The sequence below is a fragment of the Talpa occidentalis genome, unplaced genomic scaffold, assembly GCF_014898055.3.
Source record: "Talpa occidentalis isolate TD23 unplaced genomic scaffold, MPIMG_talOcc4v2.1 talOcc4.6, whole genome shotgun sequence".
NCBI classification, from domain to species: domain Eukaryota; kingdom Metazoa; phylum Chordata; class Mammalia; order Eulipotyphla; family Talpidae; genus Talpa; species Talpa occidentalis.
This window is the reverse complement of record NW_023604972.1, coordinates 119741774-119764449: the sequence shown is the minus strand read 5'-3', so window position 1 is coordinate 119764449 and position 22676 is coordinate 119741774. Positions and strand designations below refer to the sequence as shown.

The window sequence follows — 22676 nt, the reverse complement described above, 5'->3', positions numbered from 1 at the left end:
CATTCCCCTTTTATCACCAAGTTCACAAATGCAGGGGTCTTGCAGCATCAATACTTGAAAGTACTTTTCTTGAAACTCTCATACCTTTGAAGACCATTTAAAAAGCTCACAGAGGAAAGACACTCCATAATTTAGAACAACTACTAGACTTTCTTTGGCATTGGCTTCATTTATTTTAAATACTACATACACACAGGTCTATTTTGAGGATTAGATGCTCAAAACACTAAACATTGAAGAAAAAGATGCATCTTCTCACCAAGTGGTGAGTTATCTAGAGAGCAGAATACACCAGCACAGTTGCTCTTGGCTGCTGATTAGATTCAGATCATAGAAACGTCTAGTGTTTTTAACTCTGCTCATCCCTTAATCCTCCTGGTCAGCTGTGGGGAGGGGCGAGGGGGGGGGGTCTATCACCAAGCAAGGACACCCATGTGGTCACATGGGGTGGGACTGTGGGCTCCATTATTGTAGCGATATCTGTCAAAGAAGCAATGCTTCTTACAGTGATGCACAATTATTCTGGTTTTCAAAGCCTGTTTATCTTAGTGTTTCCAGTTTTTTGTTGACCTTGAGTAATGGTTAACATGCCTTTTAATTCAATGAATTGCAATTTCATGTCAAGTGAAAGAAACTCGGGTGAACTAGCCTGCAGGCCACCGCAGGGTGGAGGACAGGAAAGAAATGAAAAAAAAAAAAAAAGGAGGGGGAGGGGATAGACAACAGAAAGTAGGAAGACAGGAAAGAAGGGGAGGGTGGCAAGAGGCCTTGATTACAGATGTCCTATGGGTGCTCTGTACTGGAAGTCAAGGTCAGCTGGGTGTACCAGTCAGATGGTGCGTTCAATTTCAAGGCAAACTGTTACAACAGTGAACTAGCTAATACCTCTAAGGACTCCAGACACTCCTCAGACACCCCTGGACTTCTTTATGATCCAGGAAATGAAAGGTTAAGCCTGAGGTAAACAAAGAACTTTCAGGACTCAGGACCCAGCACTAGATATTTGAATAGCACCTTTGCACTTTCCTGAAATAAGCAAATTATTAAGATCAACCATAGGCTACTACCTGTTTGCTTAAACAGATCACTCACTCGTTTCCCTGTTTTGATGTTATAATCACTAGCTCCTACTGTCCTTTCTCGTGCTGTAGCATTTTTTTCATTTTTAGAAAAATATCTGTGACTAGAAATTCTTCCTCTCCCACCATTCTCTTTACTTCCCTCCCCGCCCCCCGCCGCCATAGCTCTCATAGACTCTTATTTTGTCCAAAAACAGCCTGCCTTAGAACCTCCAAAGTGACGTTGATCACCATTCCAATTCCTGGAGTAGTCATTTGGGGGCATTTGCATGCAACTTAAAGTTTGAGAACCTCCAAAAGAGTAAGGCCCAGTATTGATGTTCTCTTGCATCTTCTGAATATATGTATTTCTGCTGTTGACTGGAATGTCCATTCACTTTGGCCTTCTTCCTCGTTAGAGACCCATTTAGTGTCACAGTGATCAGAAACACATGTAGGGACATTGGTTTGCAGGGGGTCCTTGTGATATTTTTACTCAAGAAAGAACCTGGAAATGTTTAAATCCCAGGTCTGGTAGAAGAAAGTTCCTCTGGACTGCTTTAAGTTTTTTTTTTTTTAAAGATTTATTTATTTATTCATACAAGAACTGGGGTACAGTACAGCGGTGTGGGGTGTGAGAGGATTCACCAGAGACAGAGTGGGGAACAGAACAGGCAGACTGACTGAAATACACTGCTGAGGGGAGCAGAGGGCAAGACAGGAGAGATCTGCTGTGACTTGTGGGTGGCTCCCTGGCAGGCTGAGGTTGTAGATCGCTTCACAGTGCTGTGCTTAACCCTTTGCACCATCAGGGAGGCCCCACTTTGTTTTTTTTTTTTAATTAATTTATTTACTTTTAATTTTTTACACCATTTTTCATTTTTGCACAATGTACGCATTTTCATCTTGGTTATAGTCCCCATACAATTCCCACCCCCTTGTTTTGATCCTACTCCCTCTTCCCCTCCCCCAACCTAATTATAATAAAGTAAAAATTAAAATCAACAAGCAACTATAAACCAGAGACCCGGTTTGGGTTTTTAAGTGTCTCTGGTTATTAAATGACACTGGGACTAGAAAGCAGGTAAAAACAGCCTGAGAACCACACTCTTTTGGAACACTTGCGTTGGGGTACTTATGTTGGAAAGGATCAAACTCTCTCTCCTGGATATATTTTATTCATCCTCAGTCTGCTTCCAGGAATATAATGGCTATCAGTAGGGATATAAAAGAAAACTTCTTCCCCTCCCTGCTGGCCTGCCCCTGGCCATTCCTTCCCACTAACTTCTTAGACTTTCAAAAAGATAGTGAAGAGGACTTTGAGAACTTTGAACAAGAAACTTCCTCATATATGCAAAGGAAACAACAGCTGATTTTAAGGTTTGGGGCCAGAGACAGCTGAACTCAAAATAATGAGGGGAAAAAAAGGAGAAGGTGAGGCCACAGGGGAGAGGACAGGAGCTTGAATTGCAAAATACCTAGCTGCTTTTGGAGGGTGACTGCCAAGATTTCATTTTAAGTTTCTTGCCTCAACACAATGTAAACCCCTTAGTCACCAAACACTTCAGCGAGATCTATCACGTACATAAATGCCTACCGTGAGCACTTTGCAGTGAAAGCCAAGGAAAAGTGCAAGTCTTGTTTGGGTGACTGTAGGGTCACAGGGGTAACCCTTAAAGTGATCTAATAGGAAGCAGAAGCTGAAAGCTGAATGTGACCTTGAGAATTCTAGTGACTTGGTGATTCACTGATCTCTTGCGGGGAGCATTAGATTTTTCAATAAAACATGAACTGGTGTTTGGAATTAATTTGATATTCTATGGAGCACACTAACAGCTTTTCTGTTCCCAACCTTAGCTTTTCTATTTCATCATCAAATTGACACAGGCAATTCTCCACGTTTTCTTAGTAGTTCACAATTAAACAATCTCTTGGTTCTCATAGCTCCATAAAGCTAAGCATTTTCTGTGAGCTCTACTGAAAGCTTTTATCTCCAAAGGAAGGAGATTTCTGTCTATGATGTGAAAGAATGGAAAAGAATATGTGAGTATGATGAAGAACACAAGGAAAAAACAGAAAACATGCTTGACAGGGCCTCCCCGGTGGCGCAGCGGTTGAGCGCTGGGTTGCGAAGCTGCCCGCAGCCTCTGTGATGCCGGTTCGATCCCCGGCTGCTCCCCGGCCACCGGAGGAGGGTCCCACATGGCGTGCAGACCTCTCCTGCCTCCCGCTGCTCCCCTCAGCAGTGTACTTCGGTCCTTCTGCCTGCTCTGCTCCCTGCTCTGGCTCTGGTGAATTCTCTCACCCTCCCGCGCTTCTGACTGTACCCAGTGCATGTACAAACAAACAAACAAACAAATAAATAAATTTAAAAACATGCCTCTATTAAAAATATAAATAAATAAAAAAAAAACATGCTTGACAAAGTGGTGGAACAGCATCTGTTAGCTTGCGAGGCAGAGACTACCCGCTACCGACTGAATGTTGGTGTCACCCAAGTAAAGGTGTTGAAACCTAATCCCCTGTACTTTGGGCTTTCTGAAGTTGTTATAGAGCAACCCCGATTTTAAAACGGGAAAAAAAACTTTTCAAGACGTGAAACAAAGAGTTTCACTGTGAGTCCTGCAGACCTAATGCGCTTTTTTTTTTTTTTTAATAGAGGCATGTTTTTTATTTATTTAGTTTGTTTGTTTTGTTTATACATGCACTGGGTACAGTCAGAAGCGCGGGAGGGTGAGAGAATTCACCAGAGCCAGAGCGGGGAGCAGAGCAGGCAGAAGGACCGAAGGACACTGCTGAGGGGAGCAGCGGGCAGCAGGAGAGGTCTGCGCGCCATGTGGGACCCTCCTCCAGTGGCCGGGGAGCAACCGGGGATCGAACCGGTGCTGCAGCCGCGGGCAGCTTGGCAACCCAGTGCTCAACCGCTGCGCCACCTGGGAGGCCCCTAATGCGCTTTTATGGTGACCAACGCAAGAAAAATTACTTTGGGCTGGTCAACCATGGGTGAAACTTGCAAATCACGTTGGGCGCCAAGCTGTTATAGAGCAACCCCGATTTTAAAATGGGTTCCTGGCTGTGGGTCCTCACCCGCACGCTTTAAAGGGACTTATGAAAACTCTACTACAGACACACACAAAAGGTTAATAAAAGGTTTATTTACAAGAGAAAAGGAAATAAGGAAAATGTACAACTCAGGGAAAAAATAGGGAAATAAAGTCTTTAATGCTTCCTACCCGATCTGCTGACCTGGAAATCCAAAAAGCACTCTCAGAGCTGGCCGGACGCTGCGAGCTGGCGGAGAGCCAAAATGGGGGGACCCCCCGAAGCCCACGTGTCTGCCTTTTATATCCACCTGGCTGCTTAACCCCACCCTCAGGTCCCAGCCACCTTCCTTTGGTGATGATGGGATTTGGAGTTCCCAGTGTCTTTGGCTTTGGTTTGGGGTGGGGGTGGAGTCCACAAAGCCTGTATGGAATTAGCTTTGGGACATCCTTTTCCCCCTAACAAAGTGATCAGATCATTAGGTGGAGCCCTCATTTGTGGGAAGAGAGCCCTTATAAAAGAGACCCCAGAAAGCTACCTCTTCCTTCCTACCACTTCAGGACACAAAGGAGAGTCATTTATGAAGCAGGAAGTGGGCTCTCACCAGACTCAAAATTTGCTGGGACTTTGATCTTGAACTCCTCAGTCACCAGAACTGTGAGAAATAAATTTCTGATGTTTATAAATCACCCAGTCTATGATATTTTGTTATAGCAGCCTGAACTGACCTTGACCTTGTACCGATCCATTCAAACAGCAGGTACACCAGAGAATAACTCAGTGGGAGTGGAGAAAGCAGGAGTTTCAAGTGGTAGAGATTCAGATCTAGAGATCTAATCTGGTTGCATGCCACTCAGTCAGAGTACAAGTAATTTCTCCTGTGATGGCTAGGAATTTATGGCTTCAGAGAAAGCAAAGAAAGAATATTCCTACAAAAGAGTGTGGTTTCCTGTTTGTGAAACTGCTCATATTGGGTCTAGAGAATTTTCTTTAAAGTAAAACGAACAGCTGGAATGTATTTTATAGAATTGCCTTATCCTCCTCTCACATATAACTGTTTCTGAACTATAGAACAAGCAACAAGTATAGTGAGAGAGTGTGTGTATCTTTCTTACTCAATCTGAATAATTCAGAAGCTAAAGTTTGCAGAGCAGGGAGTAGCAGGGATCCTGGAGAAGATGAGGTTTAGAGCCTCAGGAACTGAGAGTTCAAGTGTGTTGTAACTTCTGTAAGGTAATAATTTGGAAGAGAAATAGGAACTACTGCAGAATTTTAAAACAAATTACTAAGAGGGACCTTTTTGACATTAATCTAGGACTCTTTCGTCACTTAATGATAGTTGAACAGCTTTTATTCTGGAATATGGAGAACAAATACTCAAACTTTGAATCATTCCCGTATTTATCCCCTGTGCCATTTTGGAACAGATTTTTAGTTGCTTGGTTCTTCTAATCATATCACCAATGGGCTGATTTAAAAATCAGATGAACGATCTTATTGCTCTGATAATCATAAGAAAATCAAGAAAAGAGAGATGTCATGTGGCAAGAACCATTCCCTGTGCCCCTCTTGACATCTACAGGCCTACAGACCCCACTTGGAAAAGTACAGCTTCTTGCCAGGATCACACCCCAGGTTGCAAAAACCATTGTGGTATGCAGCATTGCAGCTGCAGAGAGCTGCAGCCTGTTGCAATAAATACAAATAGCTGATTCTACAGCACAAGTTCTTACTTTGGAGAAAGAAAAACCTCATTTGGCTTTTTGTTCAGATTTTTTTTTCTATAACCAGATGTCTGATCTTCAGTTACATTTTCCTGATAATATCTCTTGCTGGTGAGTGTTCTGGATGTTTTTTCTGCCTTCGCTCTGCCAAGTAGAATAAAGTGACACAGTTTTTTTCTTCAGTGCAATTCAAACTGAAGAGAAATGTTTCTTGCCTACCTGTTTATTCTGATTAACATAGCAGATAAATGTCTCCAGCTTTTAGACCCATTTTCTCTTCTTTGTTTCTTATGCTTTGCTAAAGCAAATAAGCTAGCGCCTTAGAGTCATTTCATAATTATCATGATTGTGTTTTCTCTAAAGGAATAGGGAATTTCCAGATGTTTTGGTAAAAACAGGTAGCCAGATTTCTGCTCCCAACACATAATCTTGTTCTACCAATAACTGGATTTATTCTTGGATTATAAGTTTATTTCATTTTATTTGGAAAATTAAAAACATAAGTACAAAGGGGTGCTTTTAGCATATGAACCCATCATATTTGGACATAGTTTTCATCAAGATAATGAAGGAAGAGCCTTGAGTGGCACATGCATATTTTGGAAATCTACCTCTAAAACAGGGTTTCATTTGGCTTGACTTGGAAATTATTTTAGTAGATGAAGCAAGGCTTCTCCTGCCCAGTAAAAAAAAAAACAAATAATATCATGGATATTTACTCTAATCTTCCTATACAGTGAAAATTTTTTTAACATGTGTAAGTGCAATTGAAAGTAAATCAGGAAGCATTTTTACGTATTTGATTGTTAGATATGTAATTGCACTGGTTATTAGATTCAACTTTCTTTTCAGTCTCAAGTCAATTGCAATTTCATATTAATGTTCTTAATTCCATAGGTTGAATAACTATTCAAAAAATAATTTTGATGACACTCAGTTTATAGTAAGTCATCCCATAGTAAATTTTACATTTTATTTAAGGGTAAGACAGCTATGTAAAGTAAAATATTATTTGTATTGCAAATGGCTATTTCTTCTTTGATATTGTGCTAATGCTACTATTGTCGATATAATTCCAGTTGATTATACAATGTTTACACATTTTCCTTTGTAAGCAGCTTAAAAACATACCAACTTCTGCCTTTTGATGACAGGAAGAATTATTACAACAGGGTAAAAAAACATGCGTATTGCTATAAGCTGGGTTTTACAGAAATTTCTCTTCCCATAACTAAGAACTTATACTTACTCTAAGTATGGTGAATAACATATGGGAATGTAAGGAAACATTCCTCTGTAAATTAAATGATATCAGTTGATACCGATATGCTAAAATTAACTTTAAAGATTAGTTGGGTGTGGCACAGCAGACCTCTCCTTACTCACCGCTGCTCCCCTCAGCAGTGTATTGCAGTCAGTCTGCCTGTTTTGTTCCCCACTCTGTCTCTGGTGAATCTTCTCACCCACCCCCACCCCCCCATACCTCTGACCTGTATCCTGGTTCTTGTATGCATAAATAAATAAATCTTTAGAAAAAAAAAAAGATTAGTTGTGTGCACATATGGAAGTGTGAAGATGTACTCCCCAAATAATATAACAATATATAATATAAAAGACTGACGAGTAAAAATAAAGACCAGCTGGTACTGGAGAATAGTGACTGCAAAGAATATTGAAAGTCAAATTGGGGGGCCTCCCCTGGTGGCACAGGTGGTTGAGCGCCATACTGTGAAGCTGTGCGCAGCCTCTGCAGCGCTGGTTCGATCCCAGCCAGCTGGCGAGGGTCCCACATGGTGCGGCAGACCTCCCCTGACTCACCCGCTGCTCCCCTCAGCAGTGTATTTCGTCAGTCTGCCTGCTCTGTTCCCCAATCTGTCTCTGGTGAATCTTCTCACCCTCCCGCACATCTGGCCTGTACCCTGGTTGTTGTATAAAAACAAATAAATCTTTAAAAAAAAAAAAAAAAAGAAAGAAAGTCAAATTGGGCACCAAGCAAGGAACTAAGAACCTAAATGTGCTGAGGGGACTTTTCAACGGTAGAATGACTTATGCTTTGGAGGAAATTTGCTTTTCTCATAGGTCAGGTCCAGTAGTTCTTTCATTCTCTGGCTTATTTTTCTGTCCGGTATTCTACCCCTCTCCTAATCTAAGTAGAAACCAACAAGCTGATAAAGACTTAAAATCTAACTGCTCTCAGGGAATTTGCAAGTTAGCAGAGGTCAGACTCAATCAACCTATCAAGCCAGAGGTGAAGTCCCCCTCGGGGGGCTAGCTCTTCTCCTTGTCCTACCTTGATAGTTTTAGAAGACTCCTCAGCATAGTAGACTTGGGGAGGGGCTGGAGGTGCAAGTATCCTTGACCAATGAGCAGACTCCAGAGGAGGTAAAATAAGACTCAGTGGGCACTAAGTTCACGGAAGTAGCTTCCTGCCTGCCTTGTGACTTGATGGTTTGCTTGGAAATATAACCCCTGGGCTATAATTGAAATACTCAATTAGTATTAAATAATGAGGGAAGGGGCCACTAAGTTGTCCCTACTCCAACATTCAAATAAAGTGACAAAAACAAAATTAGCAGGGCCTCCCCTGGTGGCATAGCGGTGGAGCGCTGGGCTAAGAAGCTGCCCGCAGCCTCTGCAGTGCCAGTTCGATCCCTGGCTGCCAGGAAGGGTCCCACATGGCACGCCGACCTCTCCTGCTGAGTCTGCTGCTCCCCACAGCAGTGTATTGTGTATTTCGTCAGTCTGCCCATTCTGTTCCCTGCTCTGACTCTGCTGAATTCTCTCACCCTCCCACGCTTCTGACTGTACCCAGTGCTTGTGTAAATAAATAAATAAATCTTTAAAAAAAGAGAGAGAGAGATCATAGAAAAAAATAAAAATAAGCAAGATAAACATTATCCTAAACTCACTAATCACCACCATGCAGACAAAGAACATAACCTGATAAAATTCAAAAATTGGTATGTAAGGAACAAAGATTGTGGTGCCACAGGAAGCAAATGAAGTTTCCTACCTCCTCCCTGAGTCCAGAAGCAATAGTTGGGAAGATGGTAATTCTAGAAAAGCCTGTAACTTCCCCTTATTACACTTCAGGTAGAGAAGTGGGCTCAGGAGTAAGTAAGCAGCCTGGGAAAGTTCAAGGAGAAGCTTCTAGCGTGAAGATCCCAAACACCATACCATGATCACACGAGTCAGAAGGGGGATGAGCCACCAGCCTTGGCCTTGCCCTGCTAGAGAACACTGGCTGAGATATTCAGAGATTGAAATAGCATCCAGGCCCCTGGAAAGGACTGTCTTGTAACTATCCCCCCTCCACAGAAGAGTGGACTAAAAGCATGACTCAATTCAGACTGCATCTGGAGAAAAAGACAAACTCATCACACTGGATTAAAACAAGTAAATGCATTTGTCATCCAGCAAGTAGGTCAAGAGAAATGGCATGACACTATATATATTGAACAGAAAATCTCTAAGAGAAAATATGCAGAAGATACTGAAGATCTAAGAAGATATTGAGGATAGAATGAATGATAGACATTTTGGCTCAGTTTTTAAAATTTAAAGATATGTTTCTTTTGAAATCTAGATAGAAAAGCAAATCATTTTCAAAGAGGGAAATTCAGGCTGACTTCAGACATGATAGTTAATTTAAATATTAGAATATAAAAATAAAAAACATGTAGTCGTTCATAAAACTGGTGTTGACGTTGGATAAAATAAAATGGCAAAGGATGCTTTTGAGATGATACAGCAAGGAACAGGTTGCTCAAGAAAACAGGGGTTAGACTAAGGAGATGGTGTAATTTAGAAGAACTGAAGAGAGTTTAGAACTCAAGAGAAATGAAGAGGAAACTCCTAAGGGTTGATGAGGCACTTGAGCACTTAAAAAAAGGGAGACTCTTTGGAGGCATTTCTCTTATGGACTCAAACTTGGGTAGGCTGCTCAATTAACAGTAAGTGGTTCCTCAGACATTTCAACCTGGATAGAAGGGAGCCCATGGGAAATTGCTTTCCCAGCAGGGTGAGTGAAGTAGAATGGGTCAGGCTGGAGTAAAGTAAGAGGGGACACCAATCACAAGGCACACAGCTGGTACCTGTAGCATCTGAAGGTGCAACCGAGTGGTCCCCAGTCAAAGGAGAGGTTCCAAGTTCCCTTCCCCACCCAAGGGATGGTGGAGCTGAGTGGAGAGGAGAGAAGAAGCTGGAGAGGAGACTGGAGAAGGAAGAAGGATAGAGAGCAACAAGGAGACCTGGAGGAGGCACATGTGAATAAACAGCACTTGCTTCTTGGTCTTAGACAGGATGAAACAGATGTGGGCGAGGAGACCCATGGAGAGGCTGACAGTGGTAGCTTTTATCTTAATTTTGATTTTGCCCATTTCCTTCCAGACTTGTCTGGACATTTCTGCCCCTGTCCTACGGTCTCCACCAGGAGGTGCGTTAGGCTTGTGGCCGACTTTCAGGCTCTGCCACAAAATGCCCTGTTTGGCTGGGTATTTACCCATGAGGGGATGGGTAATTCCAGGTGCTTTAACTGGAAACTGTATTGTCTTCTCTTTATTGCACACTAATTGTATTAATGTTCCTTTCTATTAAAGGTCTTATGCATTAGAGTATGTTTTGTCTTGATGCAGCAGATGGCAGAACCTATTTAGAGCCAGTAGGTTTGGGGGTTCAGGGGTATACTTCTCCCCTTCCCTGTAACAAAAGCACAACAGCAAATGGAGAGCCATGTAGCCACCTGAAGCTGAAACACCATTTTGTTCAACCAGTCCCATTCTGTGTTCCATAGAGCCTTATCTCTAAGCTTTTCCATCCTGAAACTGTCCAGTTTGTGAAATGTCTCAGAGTGTCCTGGGATCTGCTTTTTAGGGACTTTGTTCTCAGATTCTAAGGGCATGAAACATATCAATGCTTGCAGAAATTCTGCTGTAAAGAGTCCATTCACCCTCCAATTCTTAAAAGTGTTAAAGCACAAAATCCTTTTTCTATTAATGATTGGGTTGTGGGTAGGAGCAATTCACATGGATTTGAAATGCCTTTCAATATATAAATATCTAACAAAGTAATTGTAAAACAATGCATGCAAATGAGAGTGAAGGAAACTAGAAATGCATTAGCCTCAGGTCTGTAAGGAAAATCTTGCCCCTTCCAAGAAATAAGTTACTTATCAGTGAAATAATCCAAACACCTTTTGGTTGCAAATTGCTTTGGTTGCAAATTGCTGTAGGCCTGATTATTTAATGTGACACTCAGATAAGGAGGGGTCAGTGCACCCATTTGCCTTTGCCTAACACCCTCTATGACCCTGGCTTTACCCCTTCAGTTGTCAAGATGCCTAATTGATCGTTCTTCAGTGGAGTGTAGAATAACACATCTTTGTTTCTCTGTATTAAGAAGACAAGTAGAAAAAGGAATGGACTGAGTATTTCCCAGAAGTTTTAGTTAAAACTAGCTCTTAAGTGCAAAACAACACCCAAGGCTCTTAACAGCCCAAGCTTGCTGGGAAAGCACACAGGCTTGCTTCAGAGGAAGTCTTTCACCACTGCTCTGGGAACCAACAGGAACCAGAGAAGAGGTTTGTTCAGAGAAATTTTGATCTCTCTGATTTTTTTTTTTTTTTTTTTTGTAAAACTTAAACTTAGGCTTTCACAAGTTTAAATGGTTCTGGAAATTAAAAGTTATTAGCTTTTAAGGCATTTTCAGAAAAGCAACATGATTTACTGAAATTCATGGTTGACTGAATAAACTGAATAGATCGACAACATAGACCTTGTGTAATATATACATTTTGCATCCCAACTCCCTTCAATTGGGTGCAAGTCTATTGGCAGAGGTTATATTTGCACTAAAGCAATTGCTAAGCTGCAGACAGTATTAATACTAAATTTAGATTAAATAGATTTTGGTGAGAGGACAAATTTGAGCAACTAACAGGAATTACATTATCCCTGTACTCTAAATAAATAATGGTAAGCAGACTGGTCTCAGTTTTATACATTATATAAATATATTATTTTATTATTTGTAATAATGAGGATGATGACATGTTTTAACCAAAGTACAGAAAAGGAGAGGAAGGAGATTTTTGGGTTGAACTTATGCTTGATTTATTATCTCATTATGCCCTGTGGTTTAAGAGAGGCAGCCCAGCAGGGAGGGCTGGAAAGGGGACATGGACTTTGGAATCCCTGAGAAGTGAGCATCAGCTTCCCCCTGCTTGATTGCACTGTGGCTTTGTGCAAGCAGCCTAACCCCTCTAGGCTTGAGTTTCTGCATAGATTTCCTATTTCATTAGGTTCTTGGGAGGAATAACAGGGCTGAGTGTATCTGCTATATAACTAATCCTCAACACATGATAAATTTTTTTTAATCTTTTTTTTTTAAAGATTTATTTATTTATTTATACAAGCACTGGGTACAGTCAGAGTGTGGGAGGGTTGGAGGATTCACCAGAGCCAGAGTGGGGAGCAGAACAGGCAGACCGATGAAATACACTGCTGAGGGGAGCAGTGGGCGGCTGGAGAGGTCTGCGCACCATGTGGGACCCTCGCCGGTGGCCGGGGATCGAACCGGCGCTGCAGAGGCTGCTAGCAGCTTTGCAACCCAGCACTCAACCGCTGCGCCACCGGGGAGGCCCCATGATAAATATTTTTAATGGCTAATATATTAGACAAACATGCTAAAGGTAGAGAGTTTGAGAAATCAGAAGGAATCAGAAGGCTAAGAAAATTGTTTTAGAGTTCTGGAAAACTATAGAGTTATTAACTGAAACATTAGTTTGAGCACTATATACTTTGTAATTCTGATATAGTTTTAACCTTCTTTAATTGAATGCTAAATGACAGTATTTATAGCATGGTTTGGGAAAAATAGCAGTGATAGGATCAGGAGACCTGACAATTAAATATTCTGTGTTCAGAAAACAAATACTTTTTATTACATTTACAAGATTATTTTCTGTTGCATGATTCCTTCTTCTTGTTTTTATATGATCTAATAGCAAAAGTTTGTATACAACAAAAATTGTTAAATCAATTAGATGAATCTTCCGTTTATTGGAATATTACACAGCTCTAAAAAATAATCAATTATCTCTTGTTAAAATATGGAAAGATATATAGGATTAATGCTTTTTTTTAAGCAACAACTAGAATATTATATACAGTATTCTACTTCTTGAATAAAGCTAGCAAGATTGCTATTATATTTACTTGTGCAAACATAACAAAACTTTAGATAGGCCTGGAGATTCACAAGAATGGTTATTGTGAAACAAAGCCTGGGAAGACAAGGACTAAAGGTGGCTTTTCACTGTATATCATTTTATAATTGCTGTTTTTGAGTCAGATGTAATTTCTACTTAAAAAAATTCAGTTTAAAAATTGAATGCTTTAGGGACCTCCCTGGTGGCACAAGGGGTAAAGCACAGCACTGCGAAGCTATTGCAGCCCCTACAGCACAATTTCAATCCCCGGCTGGCCAGGGAGAAACCCTGGCACAGCAGACCTCTCCTGACTTGCTCGCTGCTCCCCTCAGCAGTGTATTTCTCAGTCTGCCTGTTCTGCTTCCCACTCTCTCTCTGGTGAATTCTCTCAGCCTCCACACCTCTGGCCTGTACCCCAGTTCTTCTATGCATAAAAAAATAAATCTTTTAAAAAATTAAATGCTTTAAAAATGTGAATACTTTAAAAGGAAGTTATTCAGGATTTAAAACTATGAATCAGATTCCTTTATCTTGATAACAATCTGAAGTGAGTTTTTTTTTAAAGACTTATTTATTTATGCATACAAGAGCTAGGGTACAGGCCAGAGATGTGGGGGGTGAGAGAATTCACCACAGACAGAATGGGGAGCAGAACAGGCAGACTGATTGAAACACACTGCTGAGGGAAGCAGCAGGCGAGACAGGAGAGGTCTTCTTCGCCATGTGTGTTACTCCCTGGCCGGCCAGGGATCGAACTCATGCTACAGAGGCTGCGGATTGCTTCATAGTGCGGTGCTTAACCCCTTGCACCACTAGGGAGGCCATGAAGTGAGTTTTAATTCAGAAGAATTGAGCTTTGATTTTTTGGGAAGAGATGGATTAAGAGTAACAGGATCCATTTGGAATTATATCTTGAGGAATCAGAGATTGGAAGTAGAATACACTGAGGAGAGGATTTCAAATCTGAACTATGTCTTGGGGCAACTGAGCAGTGGGAAGGTATGTTGCGGGGCGGGTATGCAAAAGGGAAATATAAAGGATCTTTGAGTTCCTTTTTAAAAATGACAGTTCTGAGTTACAGACCAGTTTTAAAAGGAGAAGGTGACAGTAAGGAATTACGAAGTGTAACAAGACTGAATCTTTTTGGAAGAAGAATGGTGGTGGACTCATTCCAAACTTGCTCTCTACATAATAGATTAATAGGAGATTTGATCATGTGGTCTGTTTATCAATGCCAAGAAATCCTTTTCTCAGGAAGATGGCATATAGCAAGATGCTCTTATAGAGCTAAAAGAGAATACCAATATTTATACCTATGATGTTTTTAACTAGACCATGTATATTAGAAAACTACATCTAATAATGAAGTGGTCACTTGTCAGTATCCTTACCCCCCTTATAATACACAACAGTTACACATTATCTGCCTAAAATACTAATTATTTCAGGCATTATTACATGTTACAATATTATATATTTTATATTCAGTGAGCTTCTCTGTTCACTATATAGTGCTAGAAATCTTTATTAAATCATTGAATATCAAATTACAGCATTGCCATAATAGTGTGATAACACTTCTGGTTAAAACATACACACACACACACACACACACACACACACACACACCTGAACTAAACCTTTTGCCCAGAAAAATATGTTTCCTTTGTCTGGTTTATTTTCCTAGTTATGTACTGCTTCATGAATCAGAAAATTCAGGAAACTTTCACTGAGAAATGGAAAATAGCTAAAATATAAAACAGATAGTGTCATTTTACAAGAGTTCTATTCATCTCTTACTTGAATATTGTGCTCTGGAAATATATGACAAGTTTGAGGACATTTAAAATCAGATGGAGGGGAGCTTTTCAACTTATGTAATTTTGACATTTTGGACCAAGCAGGGCTGAGCACTGTAGGGTCTACAGCAGTGTCCCTGCTTCTTTCTATCAACTACATGCCAGTAGCACACTTCAGCTGTGACCATCAAAAGTGTCTTCAGACATTGCCACATGTCCTCTGGGCAGCAAAACTGCCCTAGTTTGAGAACCACTGACTTAGAGGTTTGCTTATCTTTCTACTTTATGGTATTAACAACTCAGTCTCATTCAAAAGAAAAGAAACCTAACTAAGGACATTTATGAAATGTTTATTATTAAGCAAAACTACACATTGACCGAATAGATATATTTCCTTCGACCCCCAAAACCAGCCTACGAAGACATTTTCTCCCAGAATGACTATATAGGATTGAGGTCTTCTACCTTCTTGTACCTCCCATGTCAAAGGAGGAAAGATATTAAAGAAAAGTCAACAAATATATAGGAGTGCCAGGGATAGGAACCTTCCTGTTACAACTGTCCCCCAGTAGCTCAAACACCCTCTGCTGTGCAACAAAGCATAGTGAATAGCAAAGAAGAAAATAGCTCACCATTTCCAGCTGCAGCTTTTCGGAATCTCGAAAGGTCAACATTTGGTGGTCTGTTGGGTTTCGGTGGTGGCGGGCCCAAGGTGAACAGGGGGGGCAATGGCTTCTGCTTAGGGGTGGCCGGGCTCTTGTCTCCCTTTTCCTTTTCTTGGCTGTGGCCCCAGGGCCCTCCTATTGTCAGCTTAGAAGGGGTCTTAGTGAACTTGGCAGGAGGCGGCCCAGGAGGCAACTCTTCCTGATTCACTTTGCTCAGGAAGATGTTCTTAGCAGCATCTATCTTCCTGTCTTCTTTCTTTTCTTCGACATTTTTGGGGAGGCCTGGGCCTCCTCTGTTTGTAGTTGATTTCAGAACTACTCCAGGAAAAGGAGAACCTGAGGTCTCACCTCCATGGTCTTTATTTTCTGAGTCTTCTCTTGCTGGTTTTAAAGGGCCAGTTTTGAACTTGGGTCCCAAGGAACCTGGGGGTCCTTTCTGTGCATTCTTAGTGGGGCTCTCCTCCACATGGGAATCATCTATACCCTGGGATGGCTTCTGACCAAAGGCAGGTTTTGGGGTCTTGGCCTCATGTTCTTGTGTGGCTGCAGTAAACTTGCCTTTAACCCCAGCCAACTTTGGAAACACTTGATTCTGTTCATTTTCCTGGCTTGGAGGATTAGACCTGGGCTTCTGGCCTAGAGGCCTTACATCATGGTCTTGGTTTATCCCTTGCAGCGGAGGCTTATTCCCAAGAGGCCGAGGAAATACAGGTTTGGAATCTTCTTTGGGCAAGTTGATGGGCTTGGGGCCTGTAGGTTTCAGAAATCCTGCTTTCACCTCAGGGTCTCTGGTGGCTGAGTTTGCTGGAGCCCCAAATCGTTGGCCCACTCCAGCTGGCTTTGGAAATGGTGGTTTGGGCTCCTTGTCAGGTTTTTCGTCAGAAGAAGGCTTCACCCCCAACGGTGGTTTTGGGGACCCAAATCTAGGTACATTGCTAGGTCCTGTGGGAGGGCTGGCATTTCCTTGGTTGTTGAATAAATTCTTTTTAGCTTGTACTCCTGAAGGTGAGTTTTGCCCTGTGACTTTGAAGGGCCGGTTGCTGAAGGAGGCCTCATCTGTCAAGTTGCCCCCTGTGTTAAACTTCGCCATGAGAGACTTTACATCTGCTTTCCCATCCTACAAGCATAGGGAACAAAAACTGGCTGAGAGTCAGAAGTTACTTGCACAGTTTAAAATACAACACATTAAAGGGCTTCCTGGTTTGAGGCCTGCAGTGATGCTGATTGGCTAGAGAGATATTGTAACATTTATCTTCCTCTATGGCAAAATAAGTTGTGAGAGTTTCTTTGAAGGGGAAGCGCTCTTGTGGTGCATTATTTTGGTTTTTTTTTTTTTTTTTTTTTTGTCGTTTTTGTTTTTTGGTTACCTTGACTGACTTGCAGACTTTTGTGACTTTTGTGTAAGTAATCACTCATCCCTTTCCTGCTTCTCTAGCTCCTTGATTTATTCTGAACTTGGTTTTATTTTACCTGAAAAACATGAAAGTGACTAAAAAAGGACTTCTATATTTTACAATCAAGATTCTTACACAGGAACTGTACTTAAAAAATGAAAGTAAGTTCTCCTGTAAATTTAGGTTGTAAGCTTTATACAGCACGGCCATGTTTAGCATCTTGGTGGTTTATAGGAGTGTTCTTTTTCCCATCCACATTTAAGGTCTATTTGCTATAGGAACCTGTAGCAGAAAAATTCATTTCATACCCAAGTAATGAGTTTTTCTATTTCTTTTTAAATATTTGGTGCTGATGATTCAACTGGAAGCAGACTAGCAGGCAGAGTATGCTCACTTTCAAAACTAGTTCCAAGGGACACTGTCTGGGGCACAAAGGAGACTGGATAAGGAAGGAACATGGACTGTCTGGGAAGCCTGAATTTCAGTCTTTTGGTTTTGCTAGTCTTGTCTCTTCTATAATGACATTTATCATTTCATCTCAAGTCCTGCTGCAGAGTTGGGTATTAGTTAGAGTAGGGTATTAGTTAGTTAGGTATTAGTTAGAGTAGGGTATTAGTTAGCTAGGTATTAGTTAGACTAGGGTATTAGTTAGGATGGCAGGCAGCCCCTCTCTCTGTGACTACAATCCAATTTAATGTTGAAGAATTCATGATGTGATTGTTCTTTCTCTCAAAAGCAAGGAGTTTAAATTTTCTAGTTCCTTTAGCAATATTTGAAGCTTTAATATCTGAAGCTTTGAAAAAAATTACTGAAAACATGTGGGGCCATGACAAATTTCATTTTTGTACTTTATTTTTAAGACAGGGTTTTTTGTTTTTTAAGATTTTATTTATTTATTTATACAAGAACCAGGGTACAGGCCAGATGCGCAGGAAGGGGAGAGGATTCACCAGAGATAGAATGGGGAACAGAACAGGCAGACTGAAGTACACTGCTGAGGGGAGCAGCGGGCAAGTCAGGAGAGGTCTGCTGCGCTATGTGGGTACCTCTCTGGCCAGGGATTGAACTCGTGCTGCAGTGGCTGCTAATAGCGTCATAGGTTGAGTCTTTTTTTTTTTTTTTTAAGATTTATTTATTTATTTTATACAAGAACCAGGGTACAGGCCAGATGAGCGGGAGGGTGAGAAGATTCACCAGAGCCAGAGCGGGGAACAGAACAGGCAGACAGATGAAATACACTGCTGAGGGGAGCAGCGGGCGAGACAGGAGAGGTCTGCTGTGCCATGTGGGACCCTCGCCAGCTGGCGGGGATCGAACAGAAGCTGCAGAGGGTGTGGACAGCTTCACAGCGCTGCATTCAACCGCCTGCGCCACCAGGGGAGGCCCCTATTTTTGTACTTTAAAATTCATCTAGAAAATGTTTCCTTACTTCTCATCCCCATCTACTATTGCCACACACCCACACATACTCCACTTTTCAAGATCTGCTTCAATACCACAAAACCACTGTCCAATTAGGAAGATTTGCTCCTTCCTCTTACTTCATGTAGCACTTTAGGCGCTTCTACATGCCCTTATGTTATTTTCTTTTATAATAACAGGAATGGGCTTTTATTGTATAAATACATGTGCTTGATTGTGAACCACACGTTTTCTCTATGACCCCATTTCATCCTTTCAGAGAAAGGAATTATCTAACTCCATTTCACAGGACAGGAAAGTGAGGTTGAAACTGCAAGAGGACATCATAGAAAGTGTATGGGAATTTGGTTTGAACCCTAGTTTACTAATTAAAGACCTCAGTAGTATAATCTATAAAATGGGGTAATAAATCTTAGCCATCATAATTGTCATGTGTGTTAGCAATGGAATTTATAAAGCGCATGCCTGGCCCACAGCATGGGTTCAGTATGTGGACATTGTTATTACCAGAAACATTAAGTAGCATGTTCAAGGCCTGTGGGGCAGGAACTGTGAGCATAGGGAATAGGCTCAGGTCTGTCTTGGGCTCCTATGCCTCATTCCTCTTGGTATCCCCACAATTCCTGGACCAGTGCCTAGCACTCTCAGGGTTTTAATTTACATTTGGGGAATGTAAAAGAGTTAACTCTGAGCTGAATACTCTGAAGAGGGGTTTTGAAAAGAAATGATGTCCTTAACCAGAGTTTATTCTTTACCAAACTATAGGGCATATATATTTGTAGGATGGTAGTAAAGAATTTAGGCAGAAGGAGAAAACCAGATAAGAGATGCATTTTCTAGCTTGAATTTTGCTCCTCTAATTTATGACACTATATCTGAGTTATGGAAAACATGCTTTTTTTCAGCTTGCCTTCCTTGACCCCATTTTCATCCCCATGATTTCCTCAAATCCTCAAGTAGCCTCAAAAGGTGGGATGATGGTGAGGACAGCTTGGGTGTTGGGGAGAGAATAGAAAAAGAGGTGTCTTCTCTTAGGCCTCCGTGGAGAGCATAGCTACAGAGGACTCAAAGCTCAACACAAGAAGCAGAAAGAAACAGCTGAGACAGAAATTTGCTTCCCCTGTAGAAGTAGGTCTCCATGGAAGATCTCTGATGTTTGAGACTTATATTTGTAATTTGTATTCTAAATCTATAATGTTTCTTAGGTTTATAACAAGAGTCTGCATAACTGAGTGGATAGAACACAGAGTTGGAAACAAGACTCCAGGTTTGAGTCCAGTAGTGATCTGATTTAGGTTACGTACGTACACACGTCCCCTGGGCCTTAGTTTAAACACCACTATCAAGGGAATAATAATCCTGTGCACAGAACCATTAGGAAGAGCCAACAATTAGTGTTTGTAAGGTACTCAAAAAAAAAATTCCTGTAACGAAGGGAGGTGTTCTGTTTTCATAAAGCTCCTGAAGTCTTCGACATCATCTGGTTTACCTTTCTCACTGCACTGGGGAGGGAACAGAAACCAAAAGATTTAAGAGACATCTTATTTCATTACCCAAACTTTACATGTTGGATTTTAAGGGAGAAAACCATGACAACACTCACCCACAGTCAAACTCCACGTCCTGGTTTTACTTTAGAAAATAGAGACATGTTTGACTTGGAAGTGGAACGGACAATCATAGAGCTGTAGAGGTAGCACAGGTCAGGACTAACAGGACAGGGAACACTGACTTGGGCTTGACCTTGACTTTGCCACTTACTAGTTATGTGATCTAGCAGTTGCTTAACCTCTCTAAGATTCAATTTTTTTTCTTCATATATAAAATGAGAACACTACTCATACTTATTTCTCACAAGGTATTTTTTAATTAAGGATTAATTGGTCTAATGTATGTAGAGTTCACTGGTAAAGAATTGCATGAGATAAACATCTGGTGATTACCTGCCATCATCATCTCTTCTAATTCCCTAGTCCATGTAGTATCGTTTCTAATGATTTGTCTTAATTTTATATCAAGGTGGTTGGAACACATACACTACCAGATAACATCTCAGAGTTAATTGTGTTTGAATTTGGTTTACTCATGCCGAAACTTTCACTGAATGTTCAAAGACAAGGCAAGAATAAGTAAGAAACTTTGAAGAAACAGTCGCATCTGAGTTTTACAAACATGTCTGGCAAATCAATAACTTGAACTCTACAGAGAGCTTAGCTTCAGAGGTTCTTGAGATTTTTTAGTACAATTATAAAGATGTTTATTAGATAAAATTCTCCACACCCAGATTCTGCCTTTACCTTAATATCTATATTTCTTCTTTAATGATGAAATAAAGCAAAAACGATACAAAAAATTTCTTGACAGTCTTCATCCTGATTTCATTACAGATTGAATATCCACTCCATTTTCTAGAGCCCTTTTGAAAACAAACACACAAACAAACAAGAAGGGTAGGAGCAACATATCATTGAATGATAGAATTAGGGAAACTGCTCCAAGCTTTGAAACTTCTAACATTAGTGCCCCATTTCAAGGGTGATCGTATATTAACTCACCAGTCTAGTATGTATTTATGCCTCTTGTTCTGGGATAATTAATAGTTCCCTTATACTTTCAAAACTGAGCTGCTTGAAATAATAAAGTACACGGTGAACTTAGTCACTTCCTCAGAAGAGACAACAGCTGTTATCAGTTTATTTTGTATAATTCTAAACCATGCATATTCAAATATATAAAAATAAGCAGACACATTCACATACACATATTCTCCCTGACCCCAGTTTTGGCACAAATGAGAATCTTTGCTCTGCATCATTTTTCTACCCGATATTCAGTTGACACAAACAATACAGCTGACTGTAGTTCAGCAACCATTTTGGTTGGTTGGTACCTATGCAATCTCAGTGGTTAATATTTTCAATAATAATTCTGCCTTTATCTTTTGTCAATGGTCCATATGAGTGCACAGTATTTTCTAGATCTTTTTAAAAACAGATTACATATACATATGTGTGTACATATATACATATATGTATTTATACATACTTGTGTGTGTGTATATATATATATGACAGCAGGATTATGCTACATATCCCACAATGCACAGGACAACAAAGAATTCTGCTGATGTTAAGGAACACCACTGAGAGTTAATCCTATTGTGTCTGATATATTGAAAACACCTTTCCAGAGAATCTGCTTTTCATCTTTTTGAATAGAACATGCTCTTAACCAATAAATACTGTACATTAACTAGATGATACAAAAAGGCCATAACTAGAGATTGTTTTTAAGGTACCATGCTGTTGATAGTCTCACCTTTGTAAAGTTTGATTTTGTAAAGTGAAAAAGAAACAGAATATCCATGAATAGTGGGTAGCTACTGAATTTAAAATAACTCTGTAGGGCCTCCCCGGTGGCTCAGAGGGTTAAGTGCAGTGCTGTGAAGCTGTCCGCAGCCTCTGCAGTGAACCCCGGCAGGCCAGGGAGCTACCCACATGGCACAGCAGGCCTCTCCTGTCTTAACAACTGCTCCCCTCAGCAGTGTTTTTGGTCTGTCAGCCTGTTCTGTTCCCCGATCTGTCTCTGGTGAATTCTCTCACTCTCCTGAGCCTCTGGCTTGTACCCCAGTTCTTGTATAAATAAATAAACCTTTAAAAAAAATAAAATTACTCTAAAGCCTAATTTCACTTTCTGAAATGTGTTTGTGTCACTCTTGCAATTAAAGTAAGAGGAGAATGAATCACTCTTATGAATGCTGTTCTCTAGATAGTGCCCATGGAAAAGATGGTCTTACTTTATTGCATCAACGCTTTTAATCATGAGGGAGTAAATAATAATAGCTTACCCAGATTGCCTTCATGCTCTCTCCCACCCCCCTCCCCTTTTGTCATTCACAGCACAGTGCTGTGAAGCTGTTTTACTGTGTATGGGTTTCTTTTTATAATTCTTTTATTTTGAAGTGACATGTCATTACCCGTGATTTATTTGGTGTGAATTGCTGGTTCTTCTCAAATAAGAAAATTCATTCCTGGCTTCACTGTCACTGGCCAGAATAGGACCCCTGGTGTAGCTGCATCAGAAGATACAGGATGCTACGAGGAGGTAGGTATGTAAAGGGAAAATCCTCCAGAAAGCCAGCCTGGGTTTTGCCCAGGGCTTTAGAGACCACAGCCAGGGCAAGTGGAGGAGGGAGCAGGCAGGGGAGGGCAGCAGGGAGAATCCAGCTTGTTGGGTTACATTTCAGATTCTTATATTTAGCAGCCATGCAACCAAAGATTGACCAGAAGATATAACAAAAAGACAGAAAACAAAAAACAAAAAAACAAACAAACAAAAAAACACACAAAAAGACAGTGAGACACA

General features: G+C 40.8%; 1 protein-coding gene across 5 annotated transcripts in view; it reads right to left on the bottom strand.

Annotated features, from left to right (window-relative positions):
* FYB1 (FYN binding protein 1) overlaps positions 1 to 22676 on the bottom strand; it is a 133196-nt gene that overhangs the window by 66555 nt on the left and 43965 nt on the right. For all 5 annotated transcript variants that reach the window (XM_037530099.2, XM_054688128.1, XM_054688125.1 and 2 more), the window contains exon 2: positions 15463 to 16612. In XM_037530099.2, the coding sequence (XP_037385996.1) occupies positions 15463 to 16612 (1150 nt within the window). The remainder of the gene's footprint in view (positions 1 to 15462; positions 16613 to 22676) is intronic.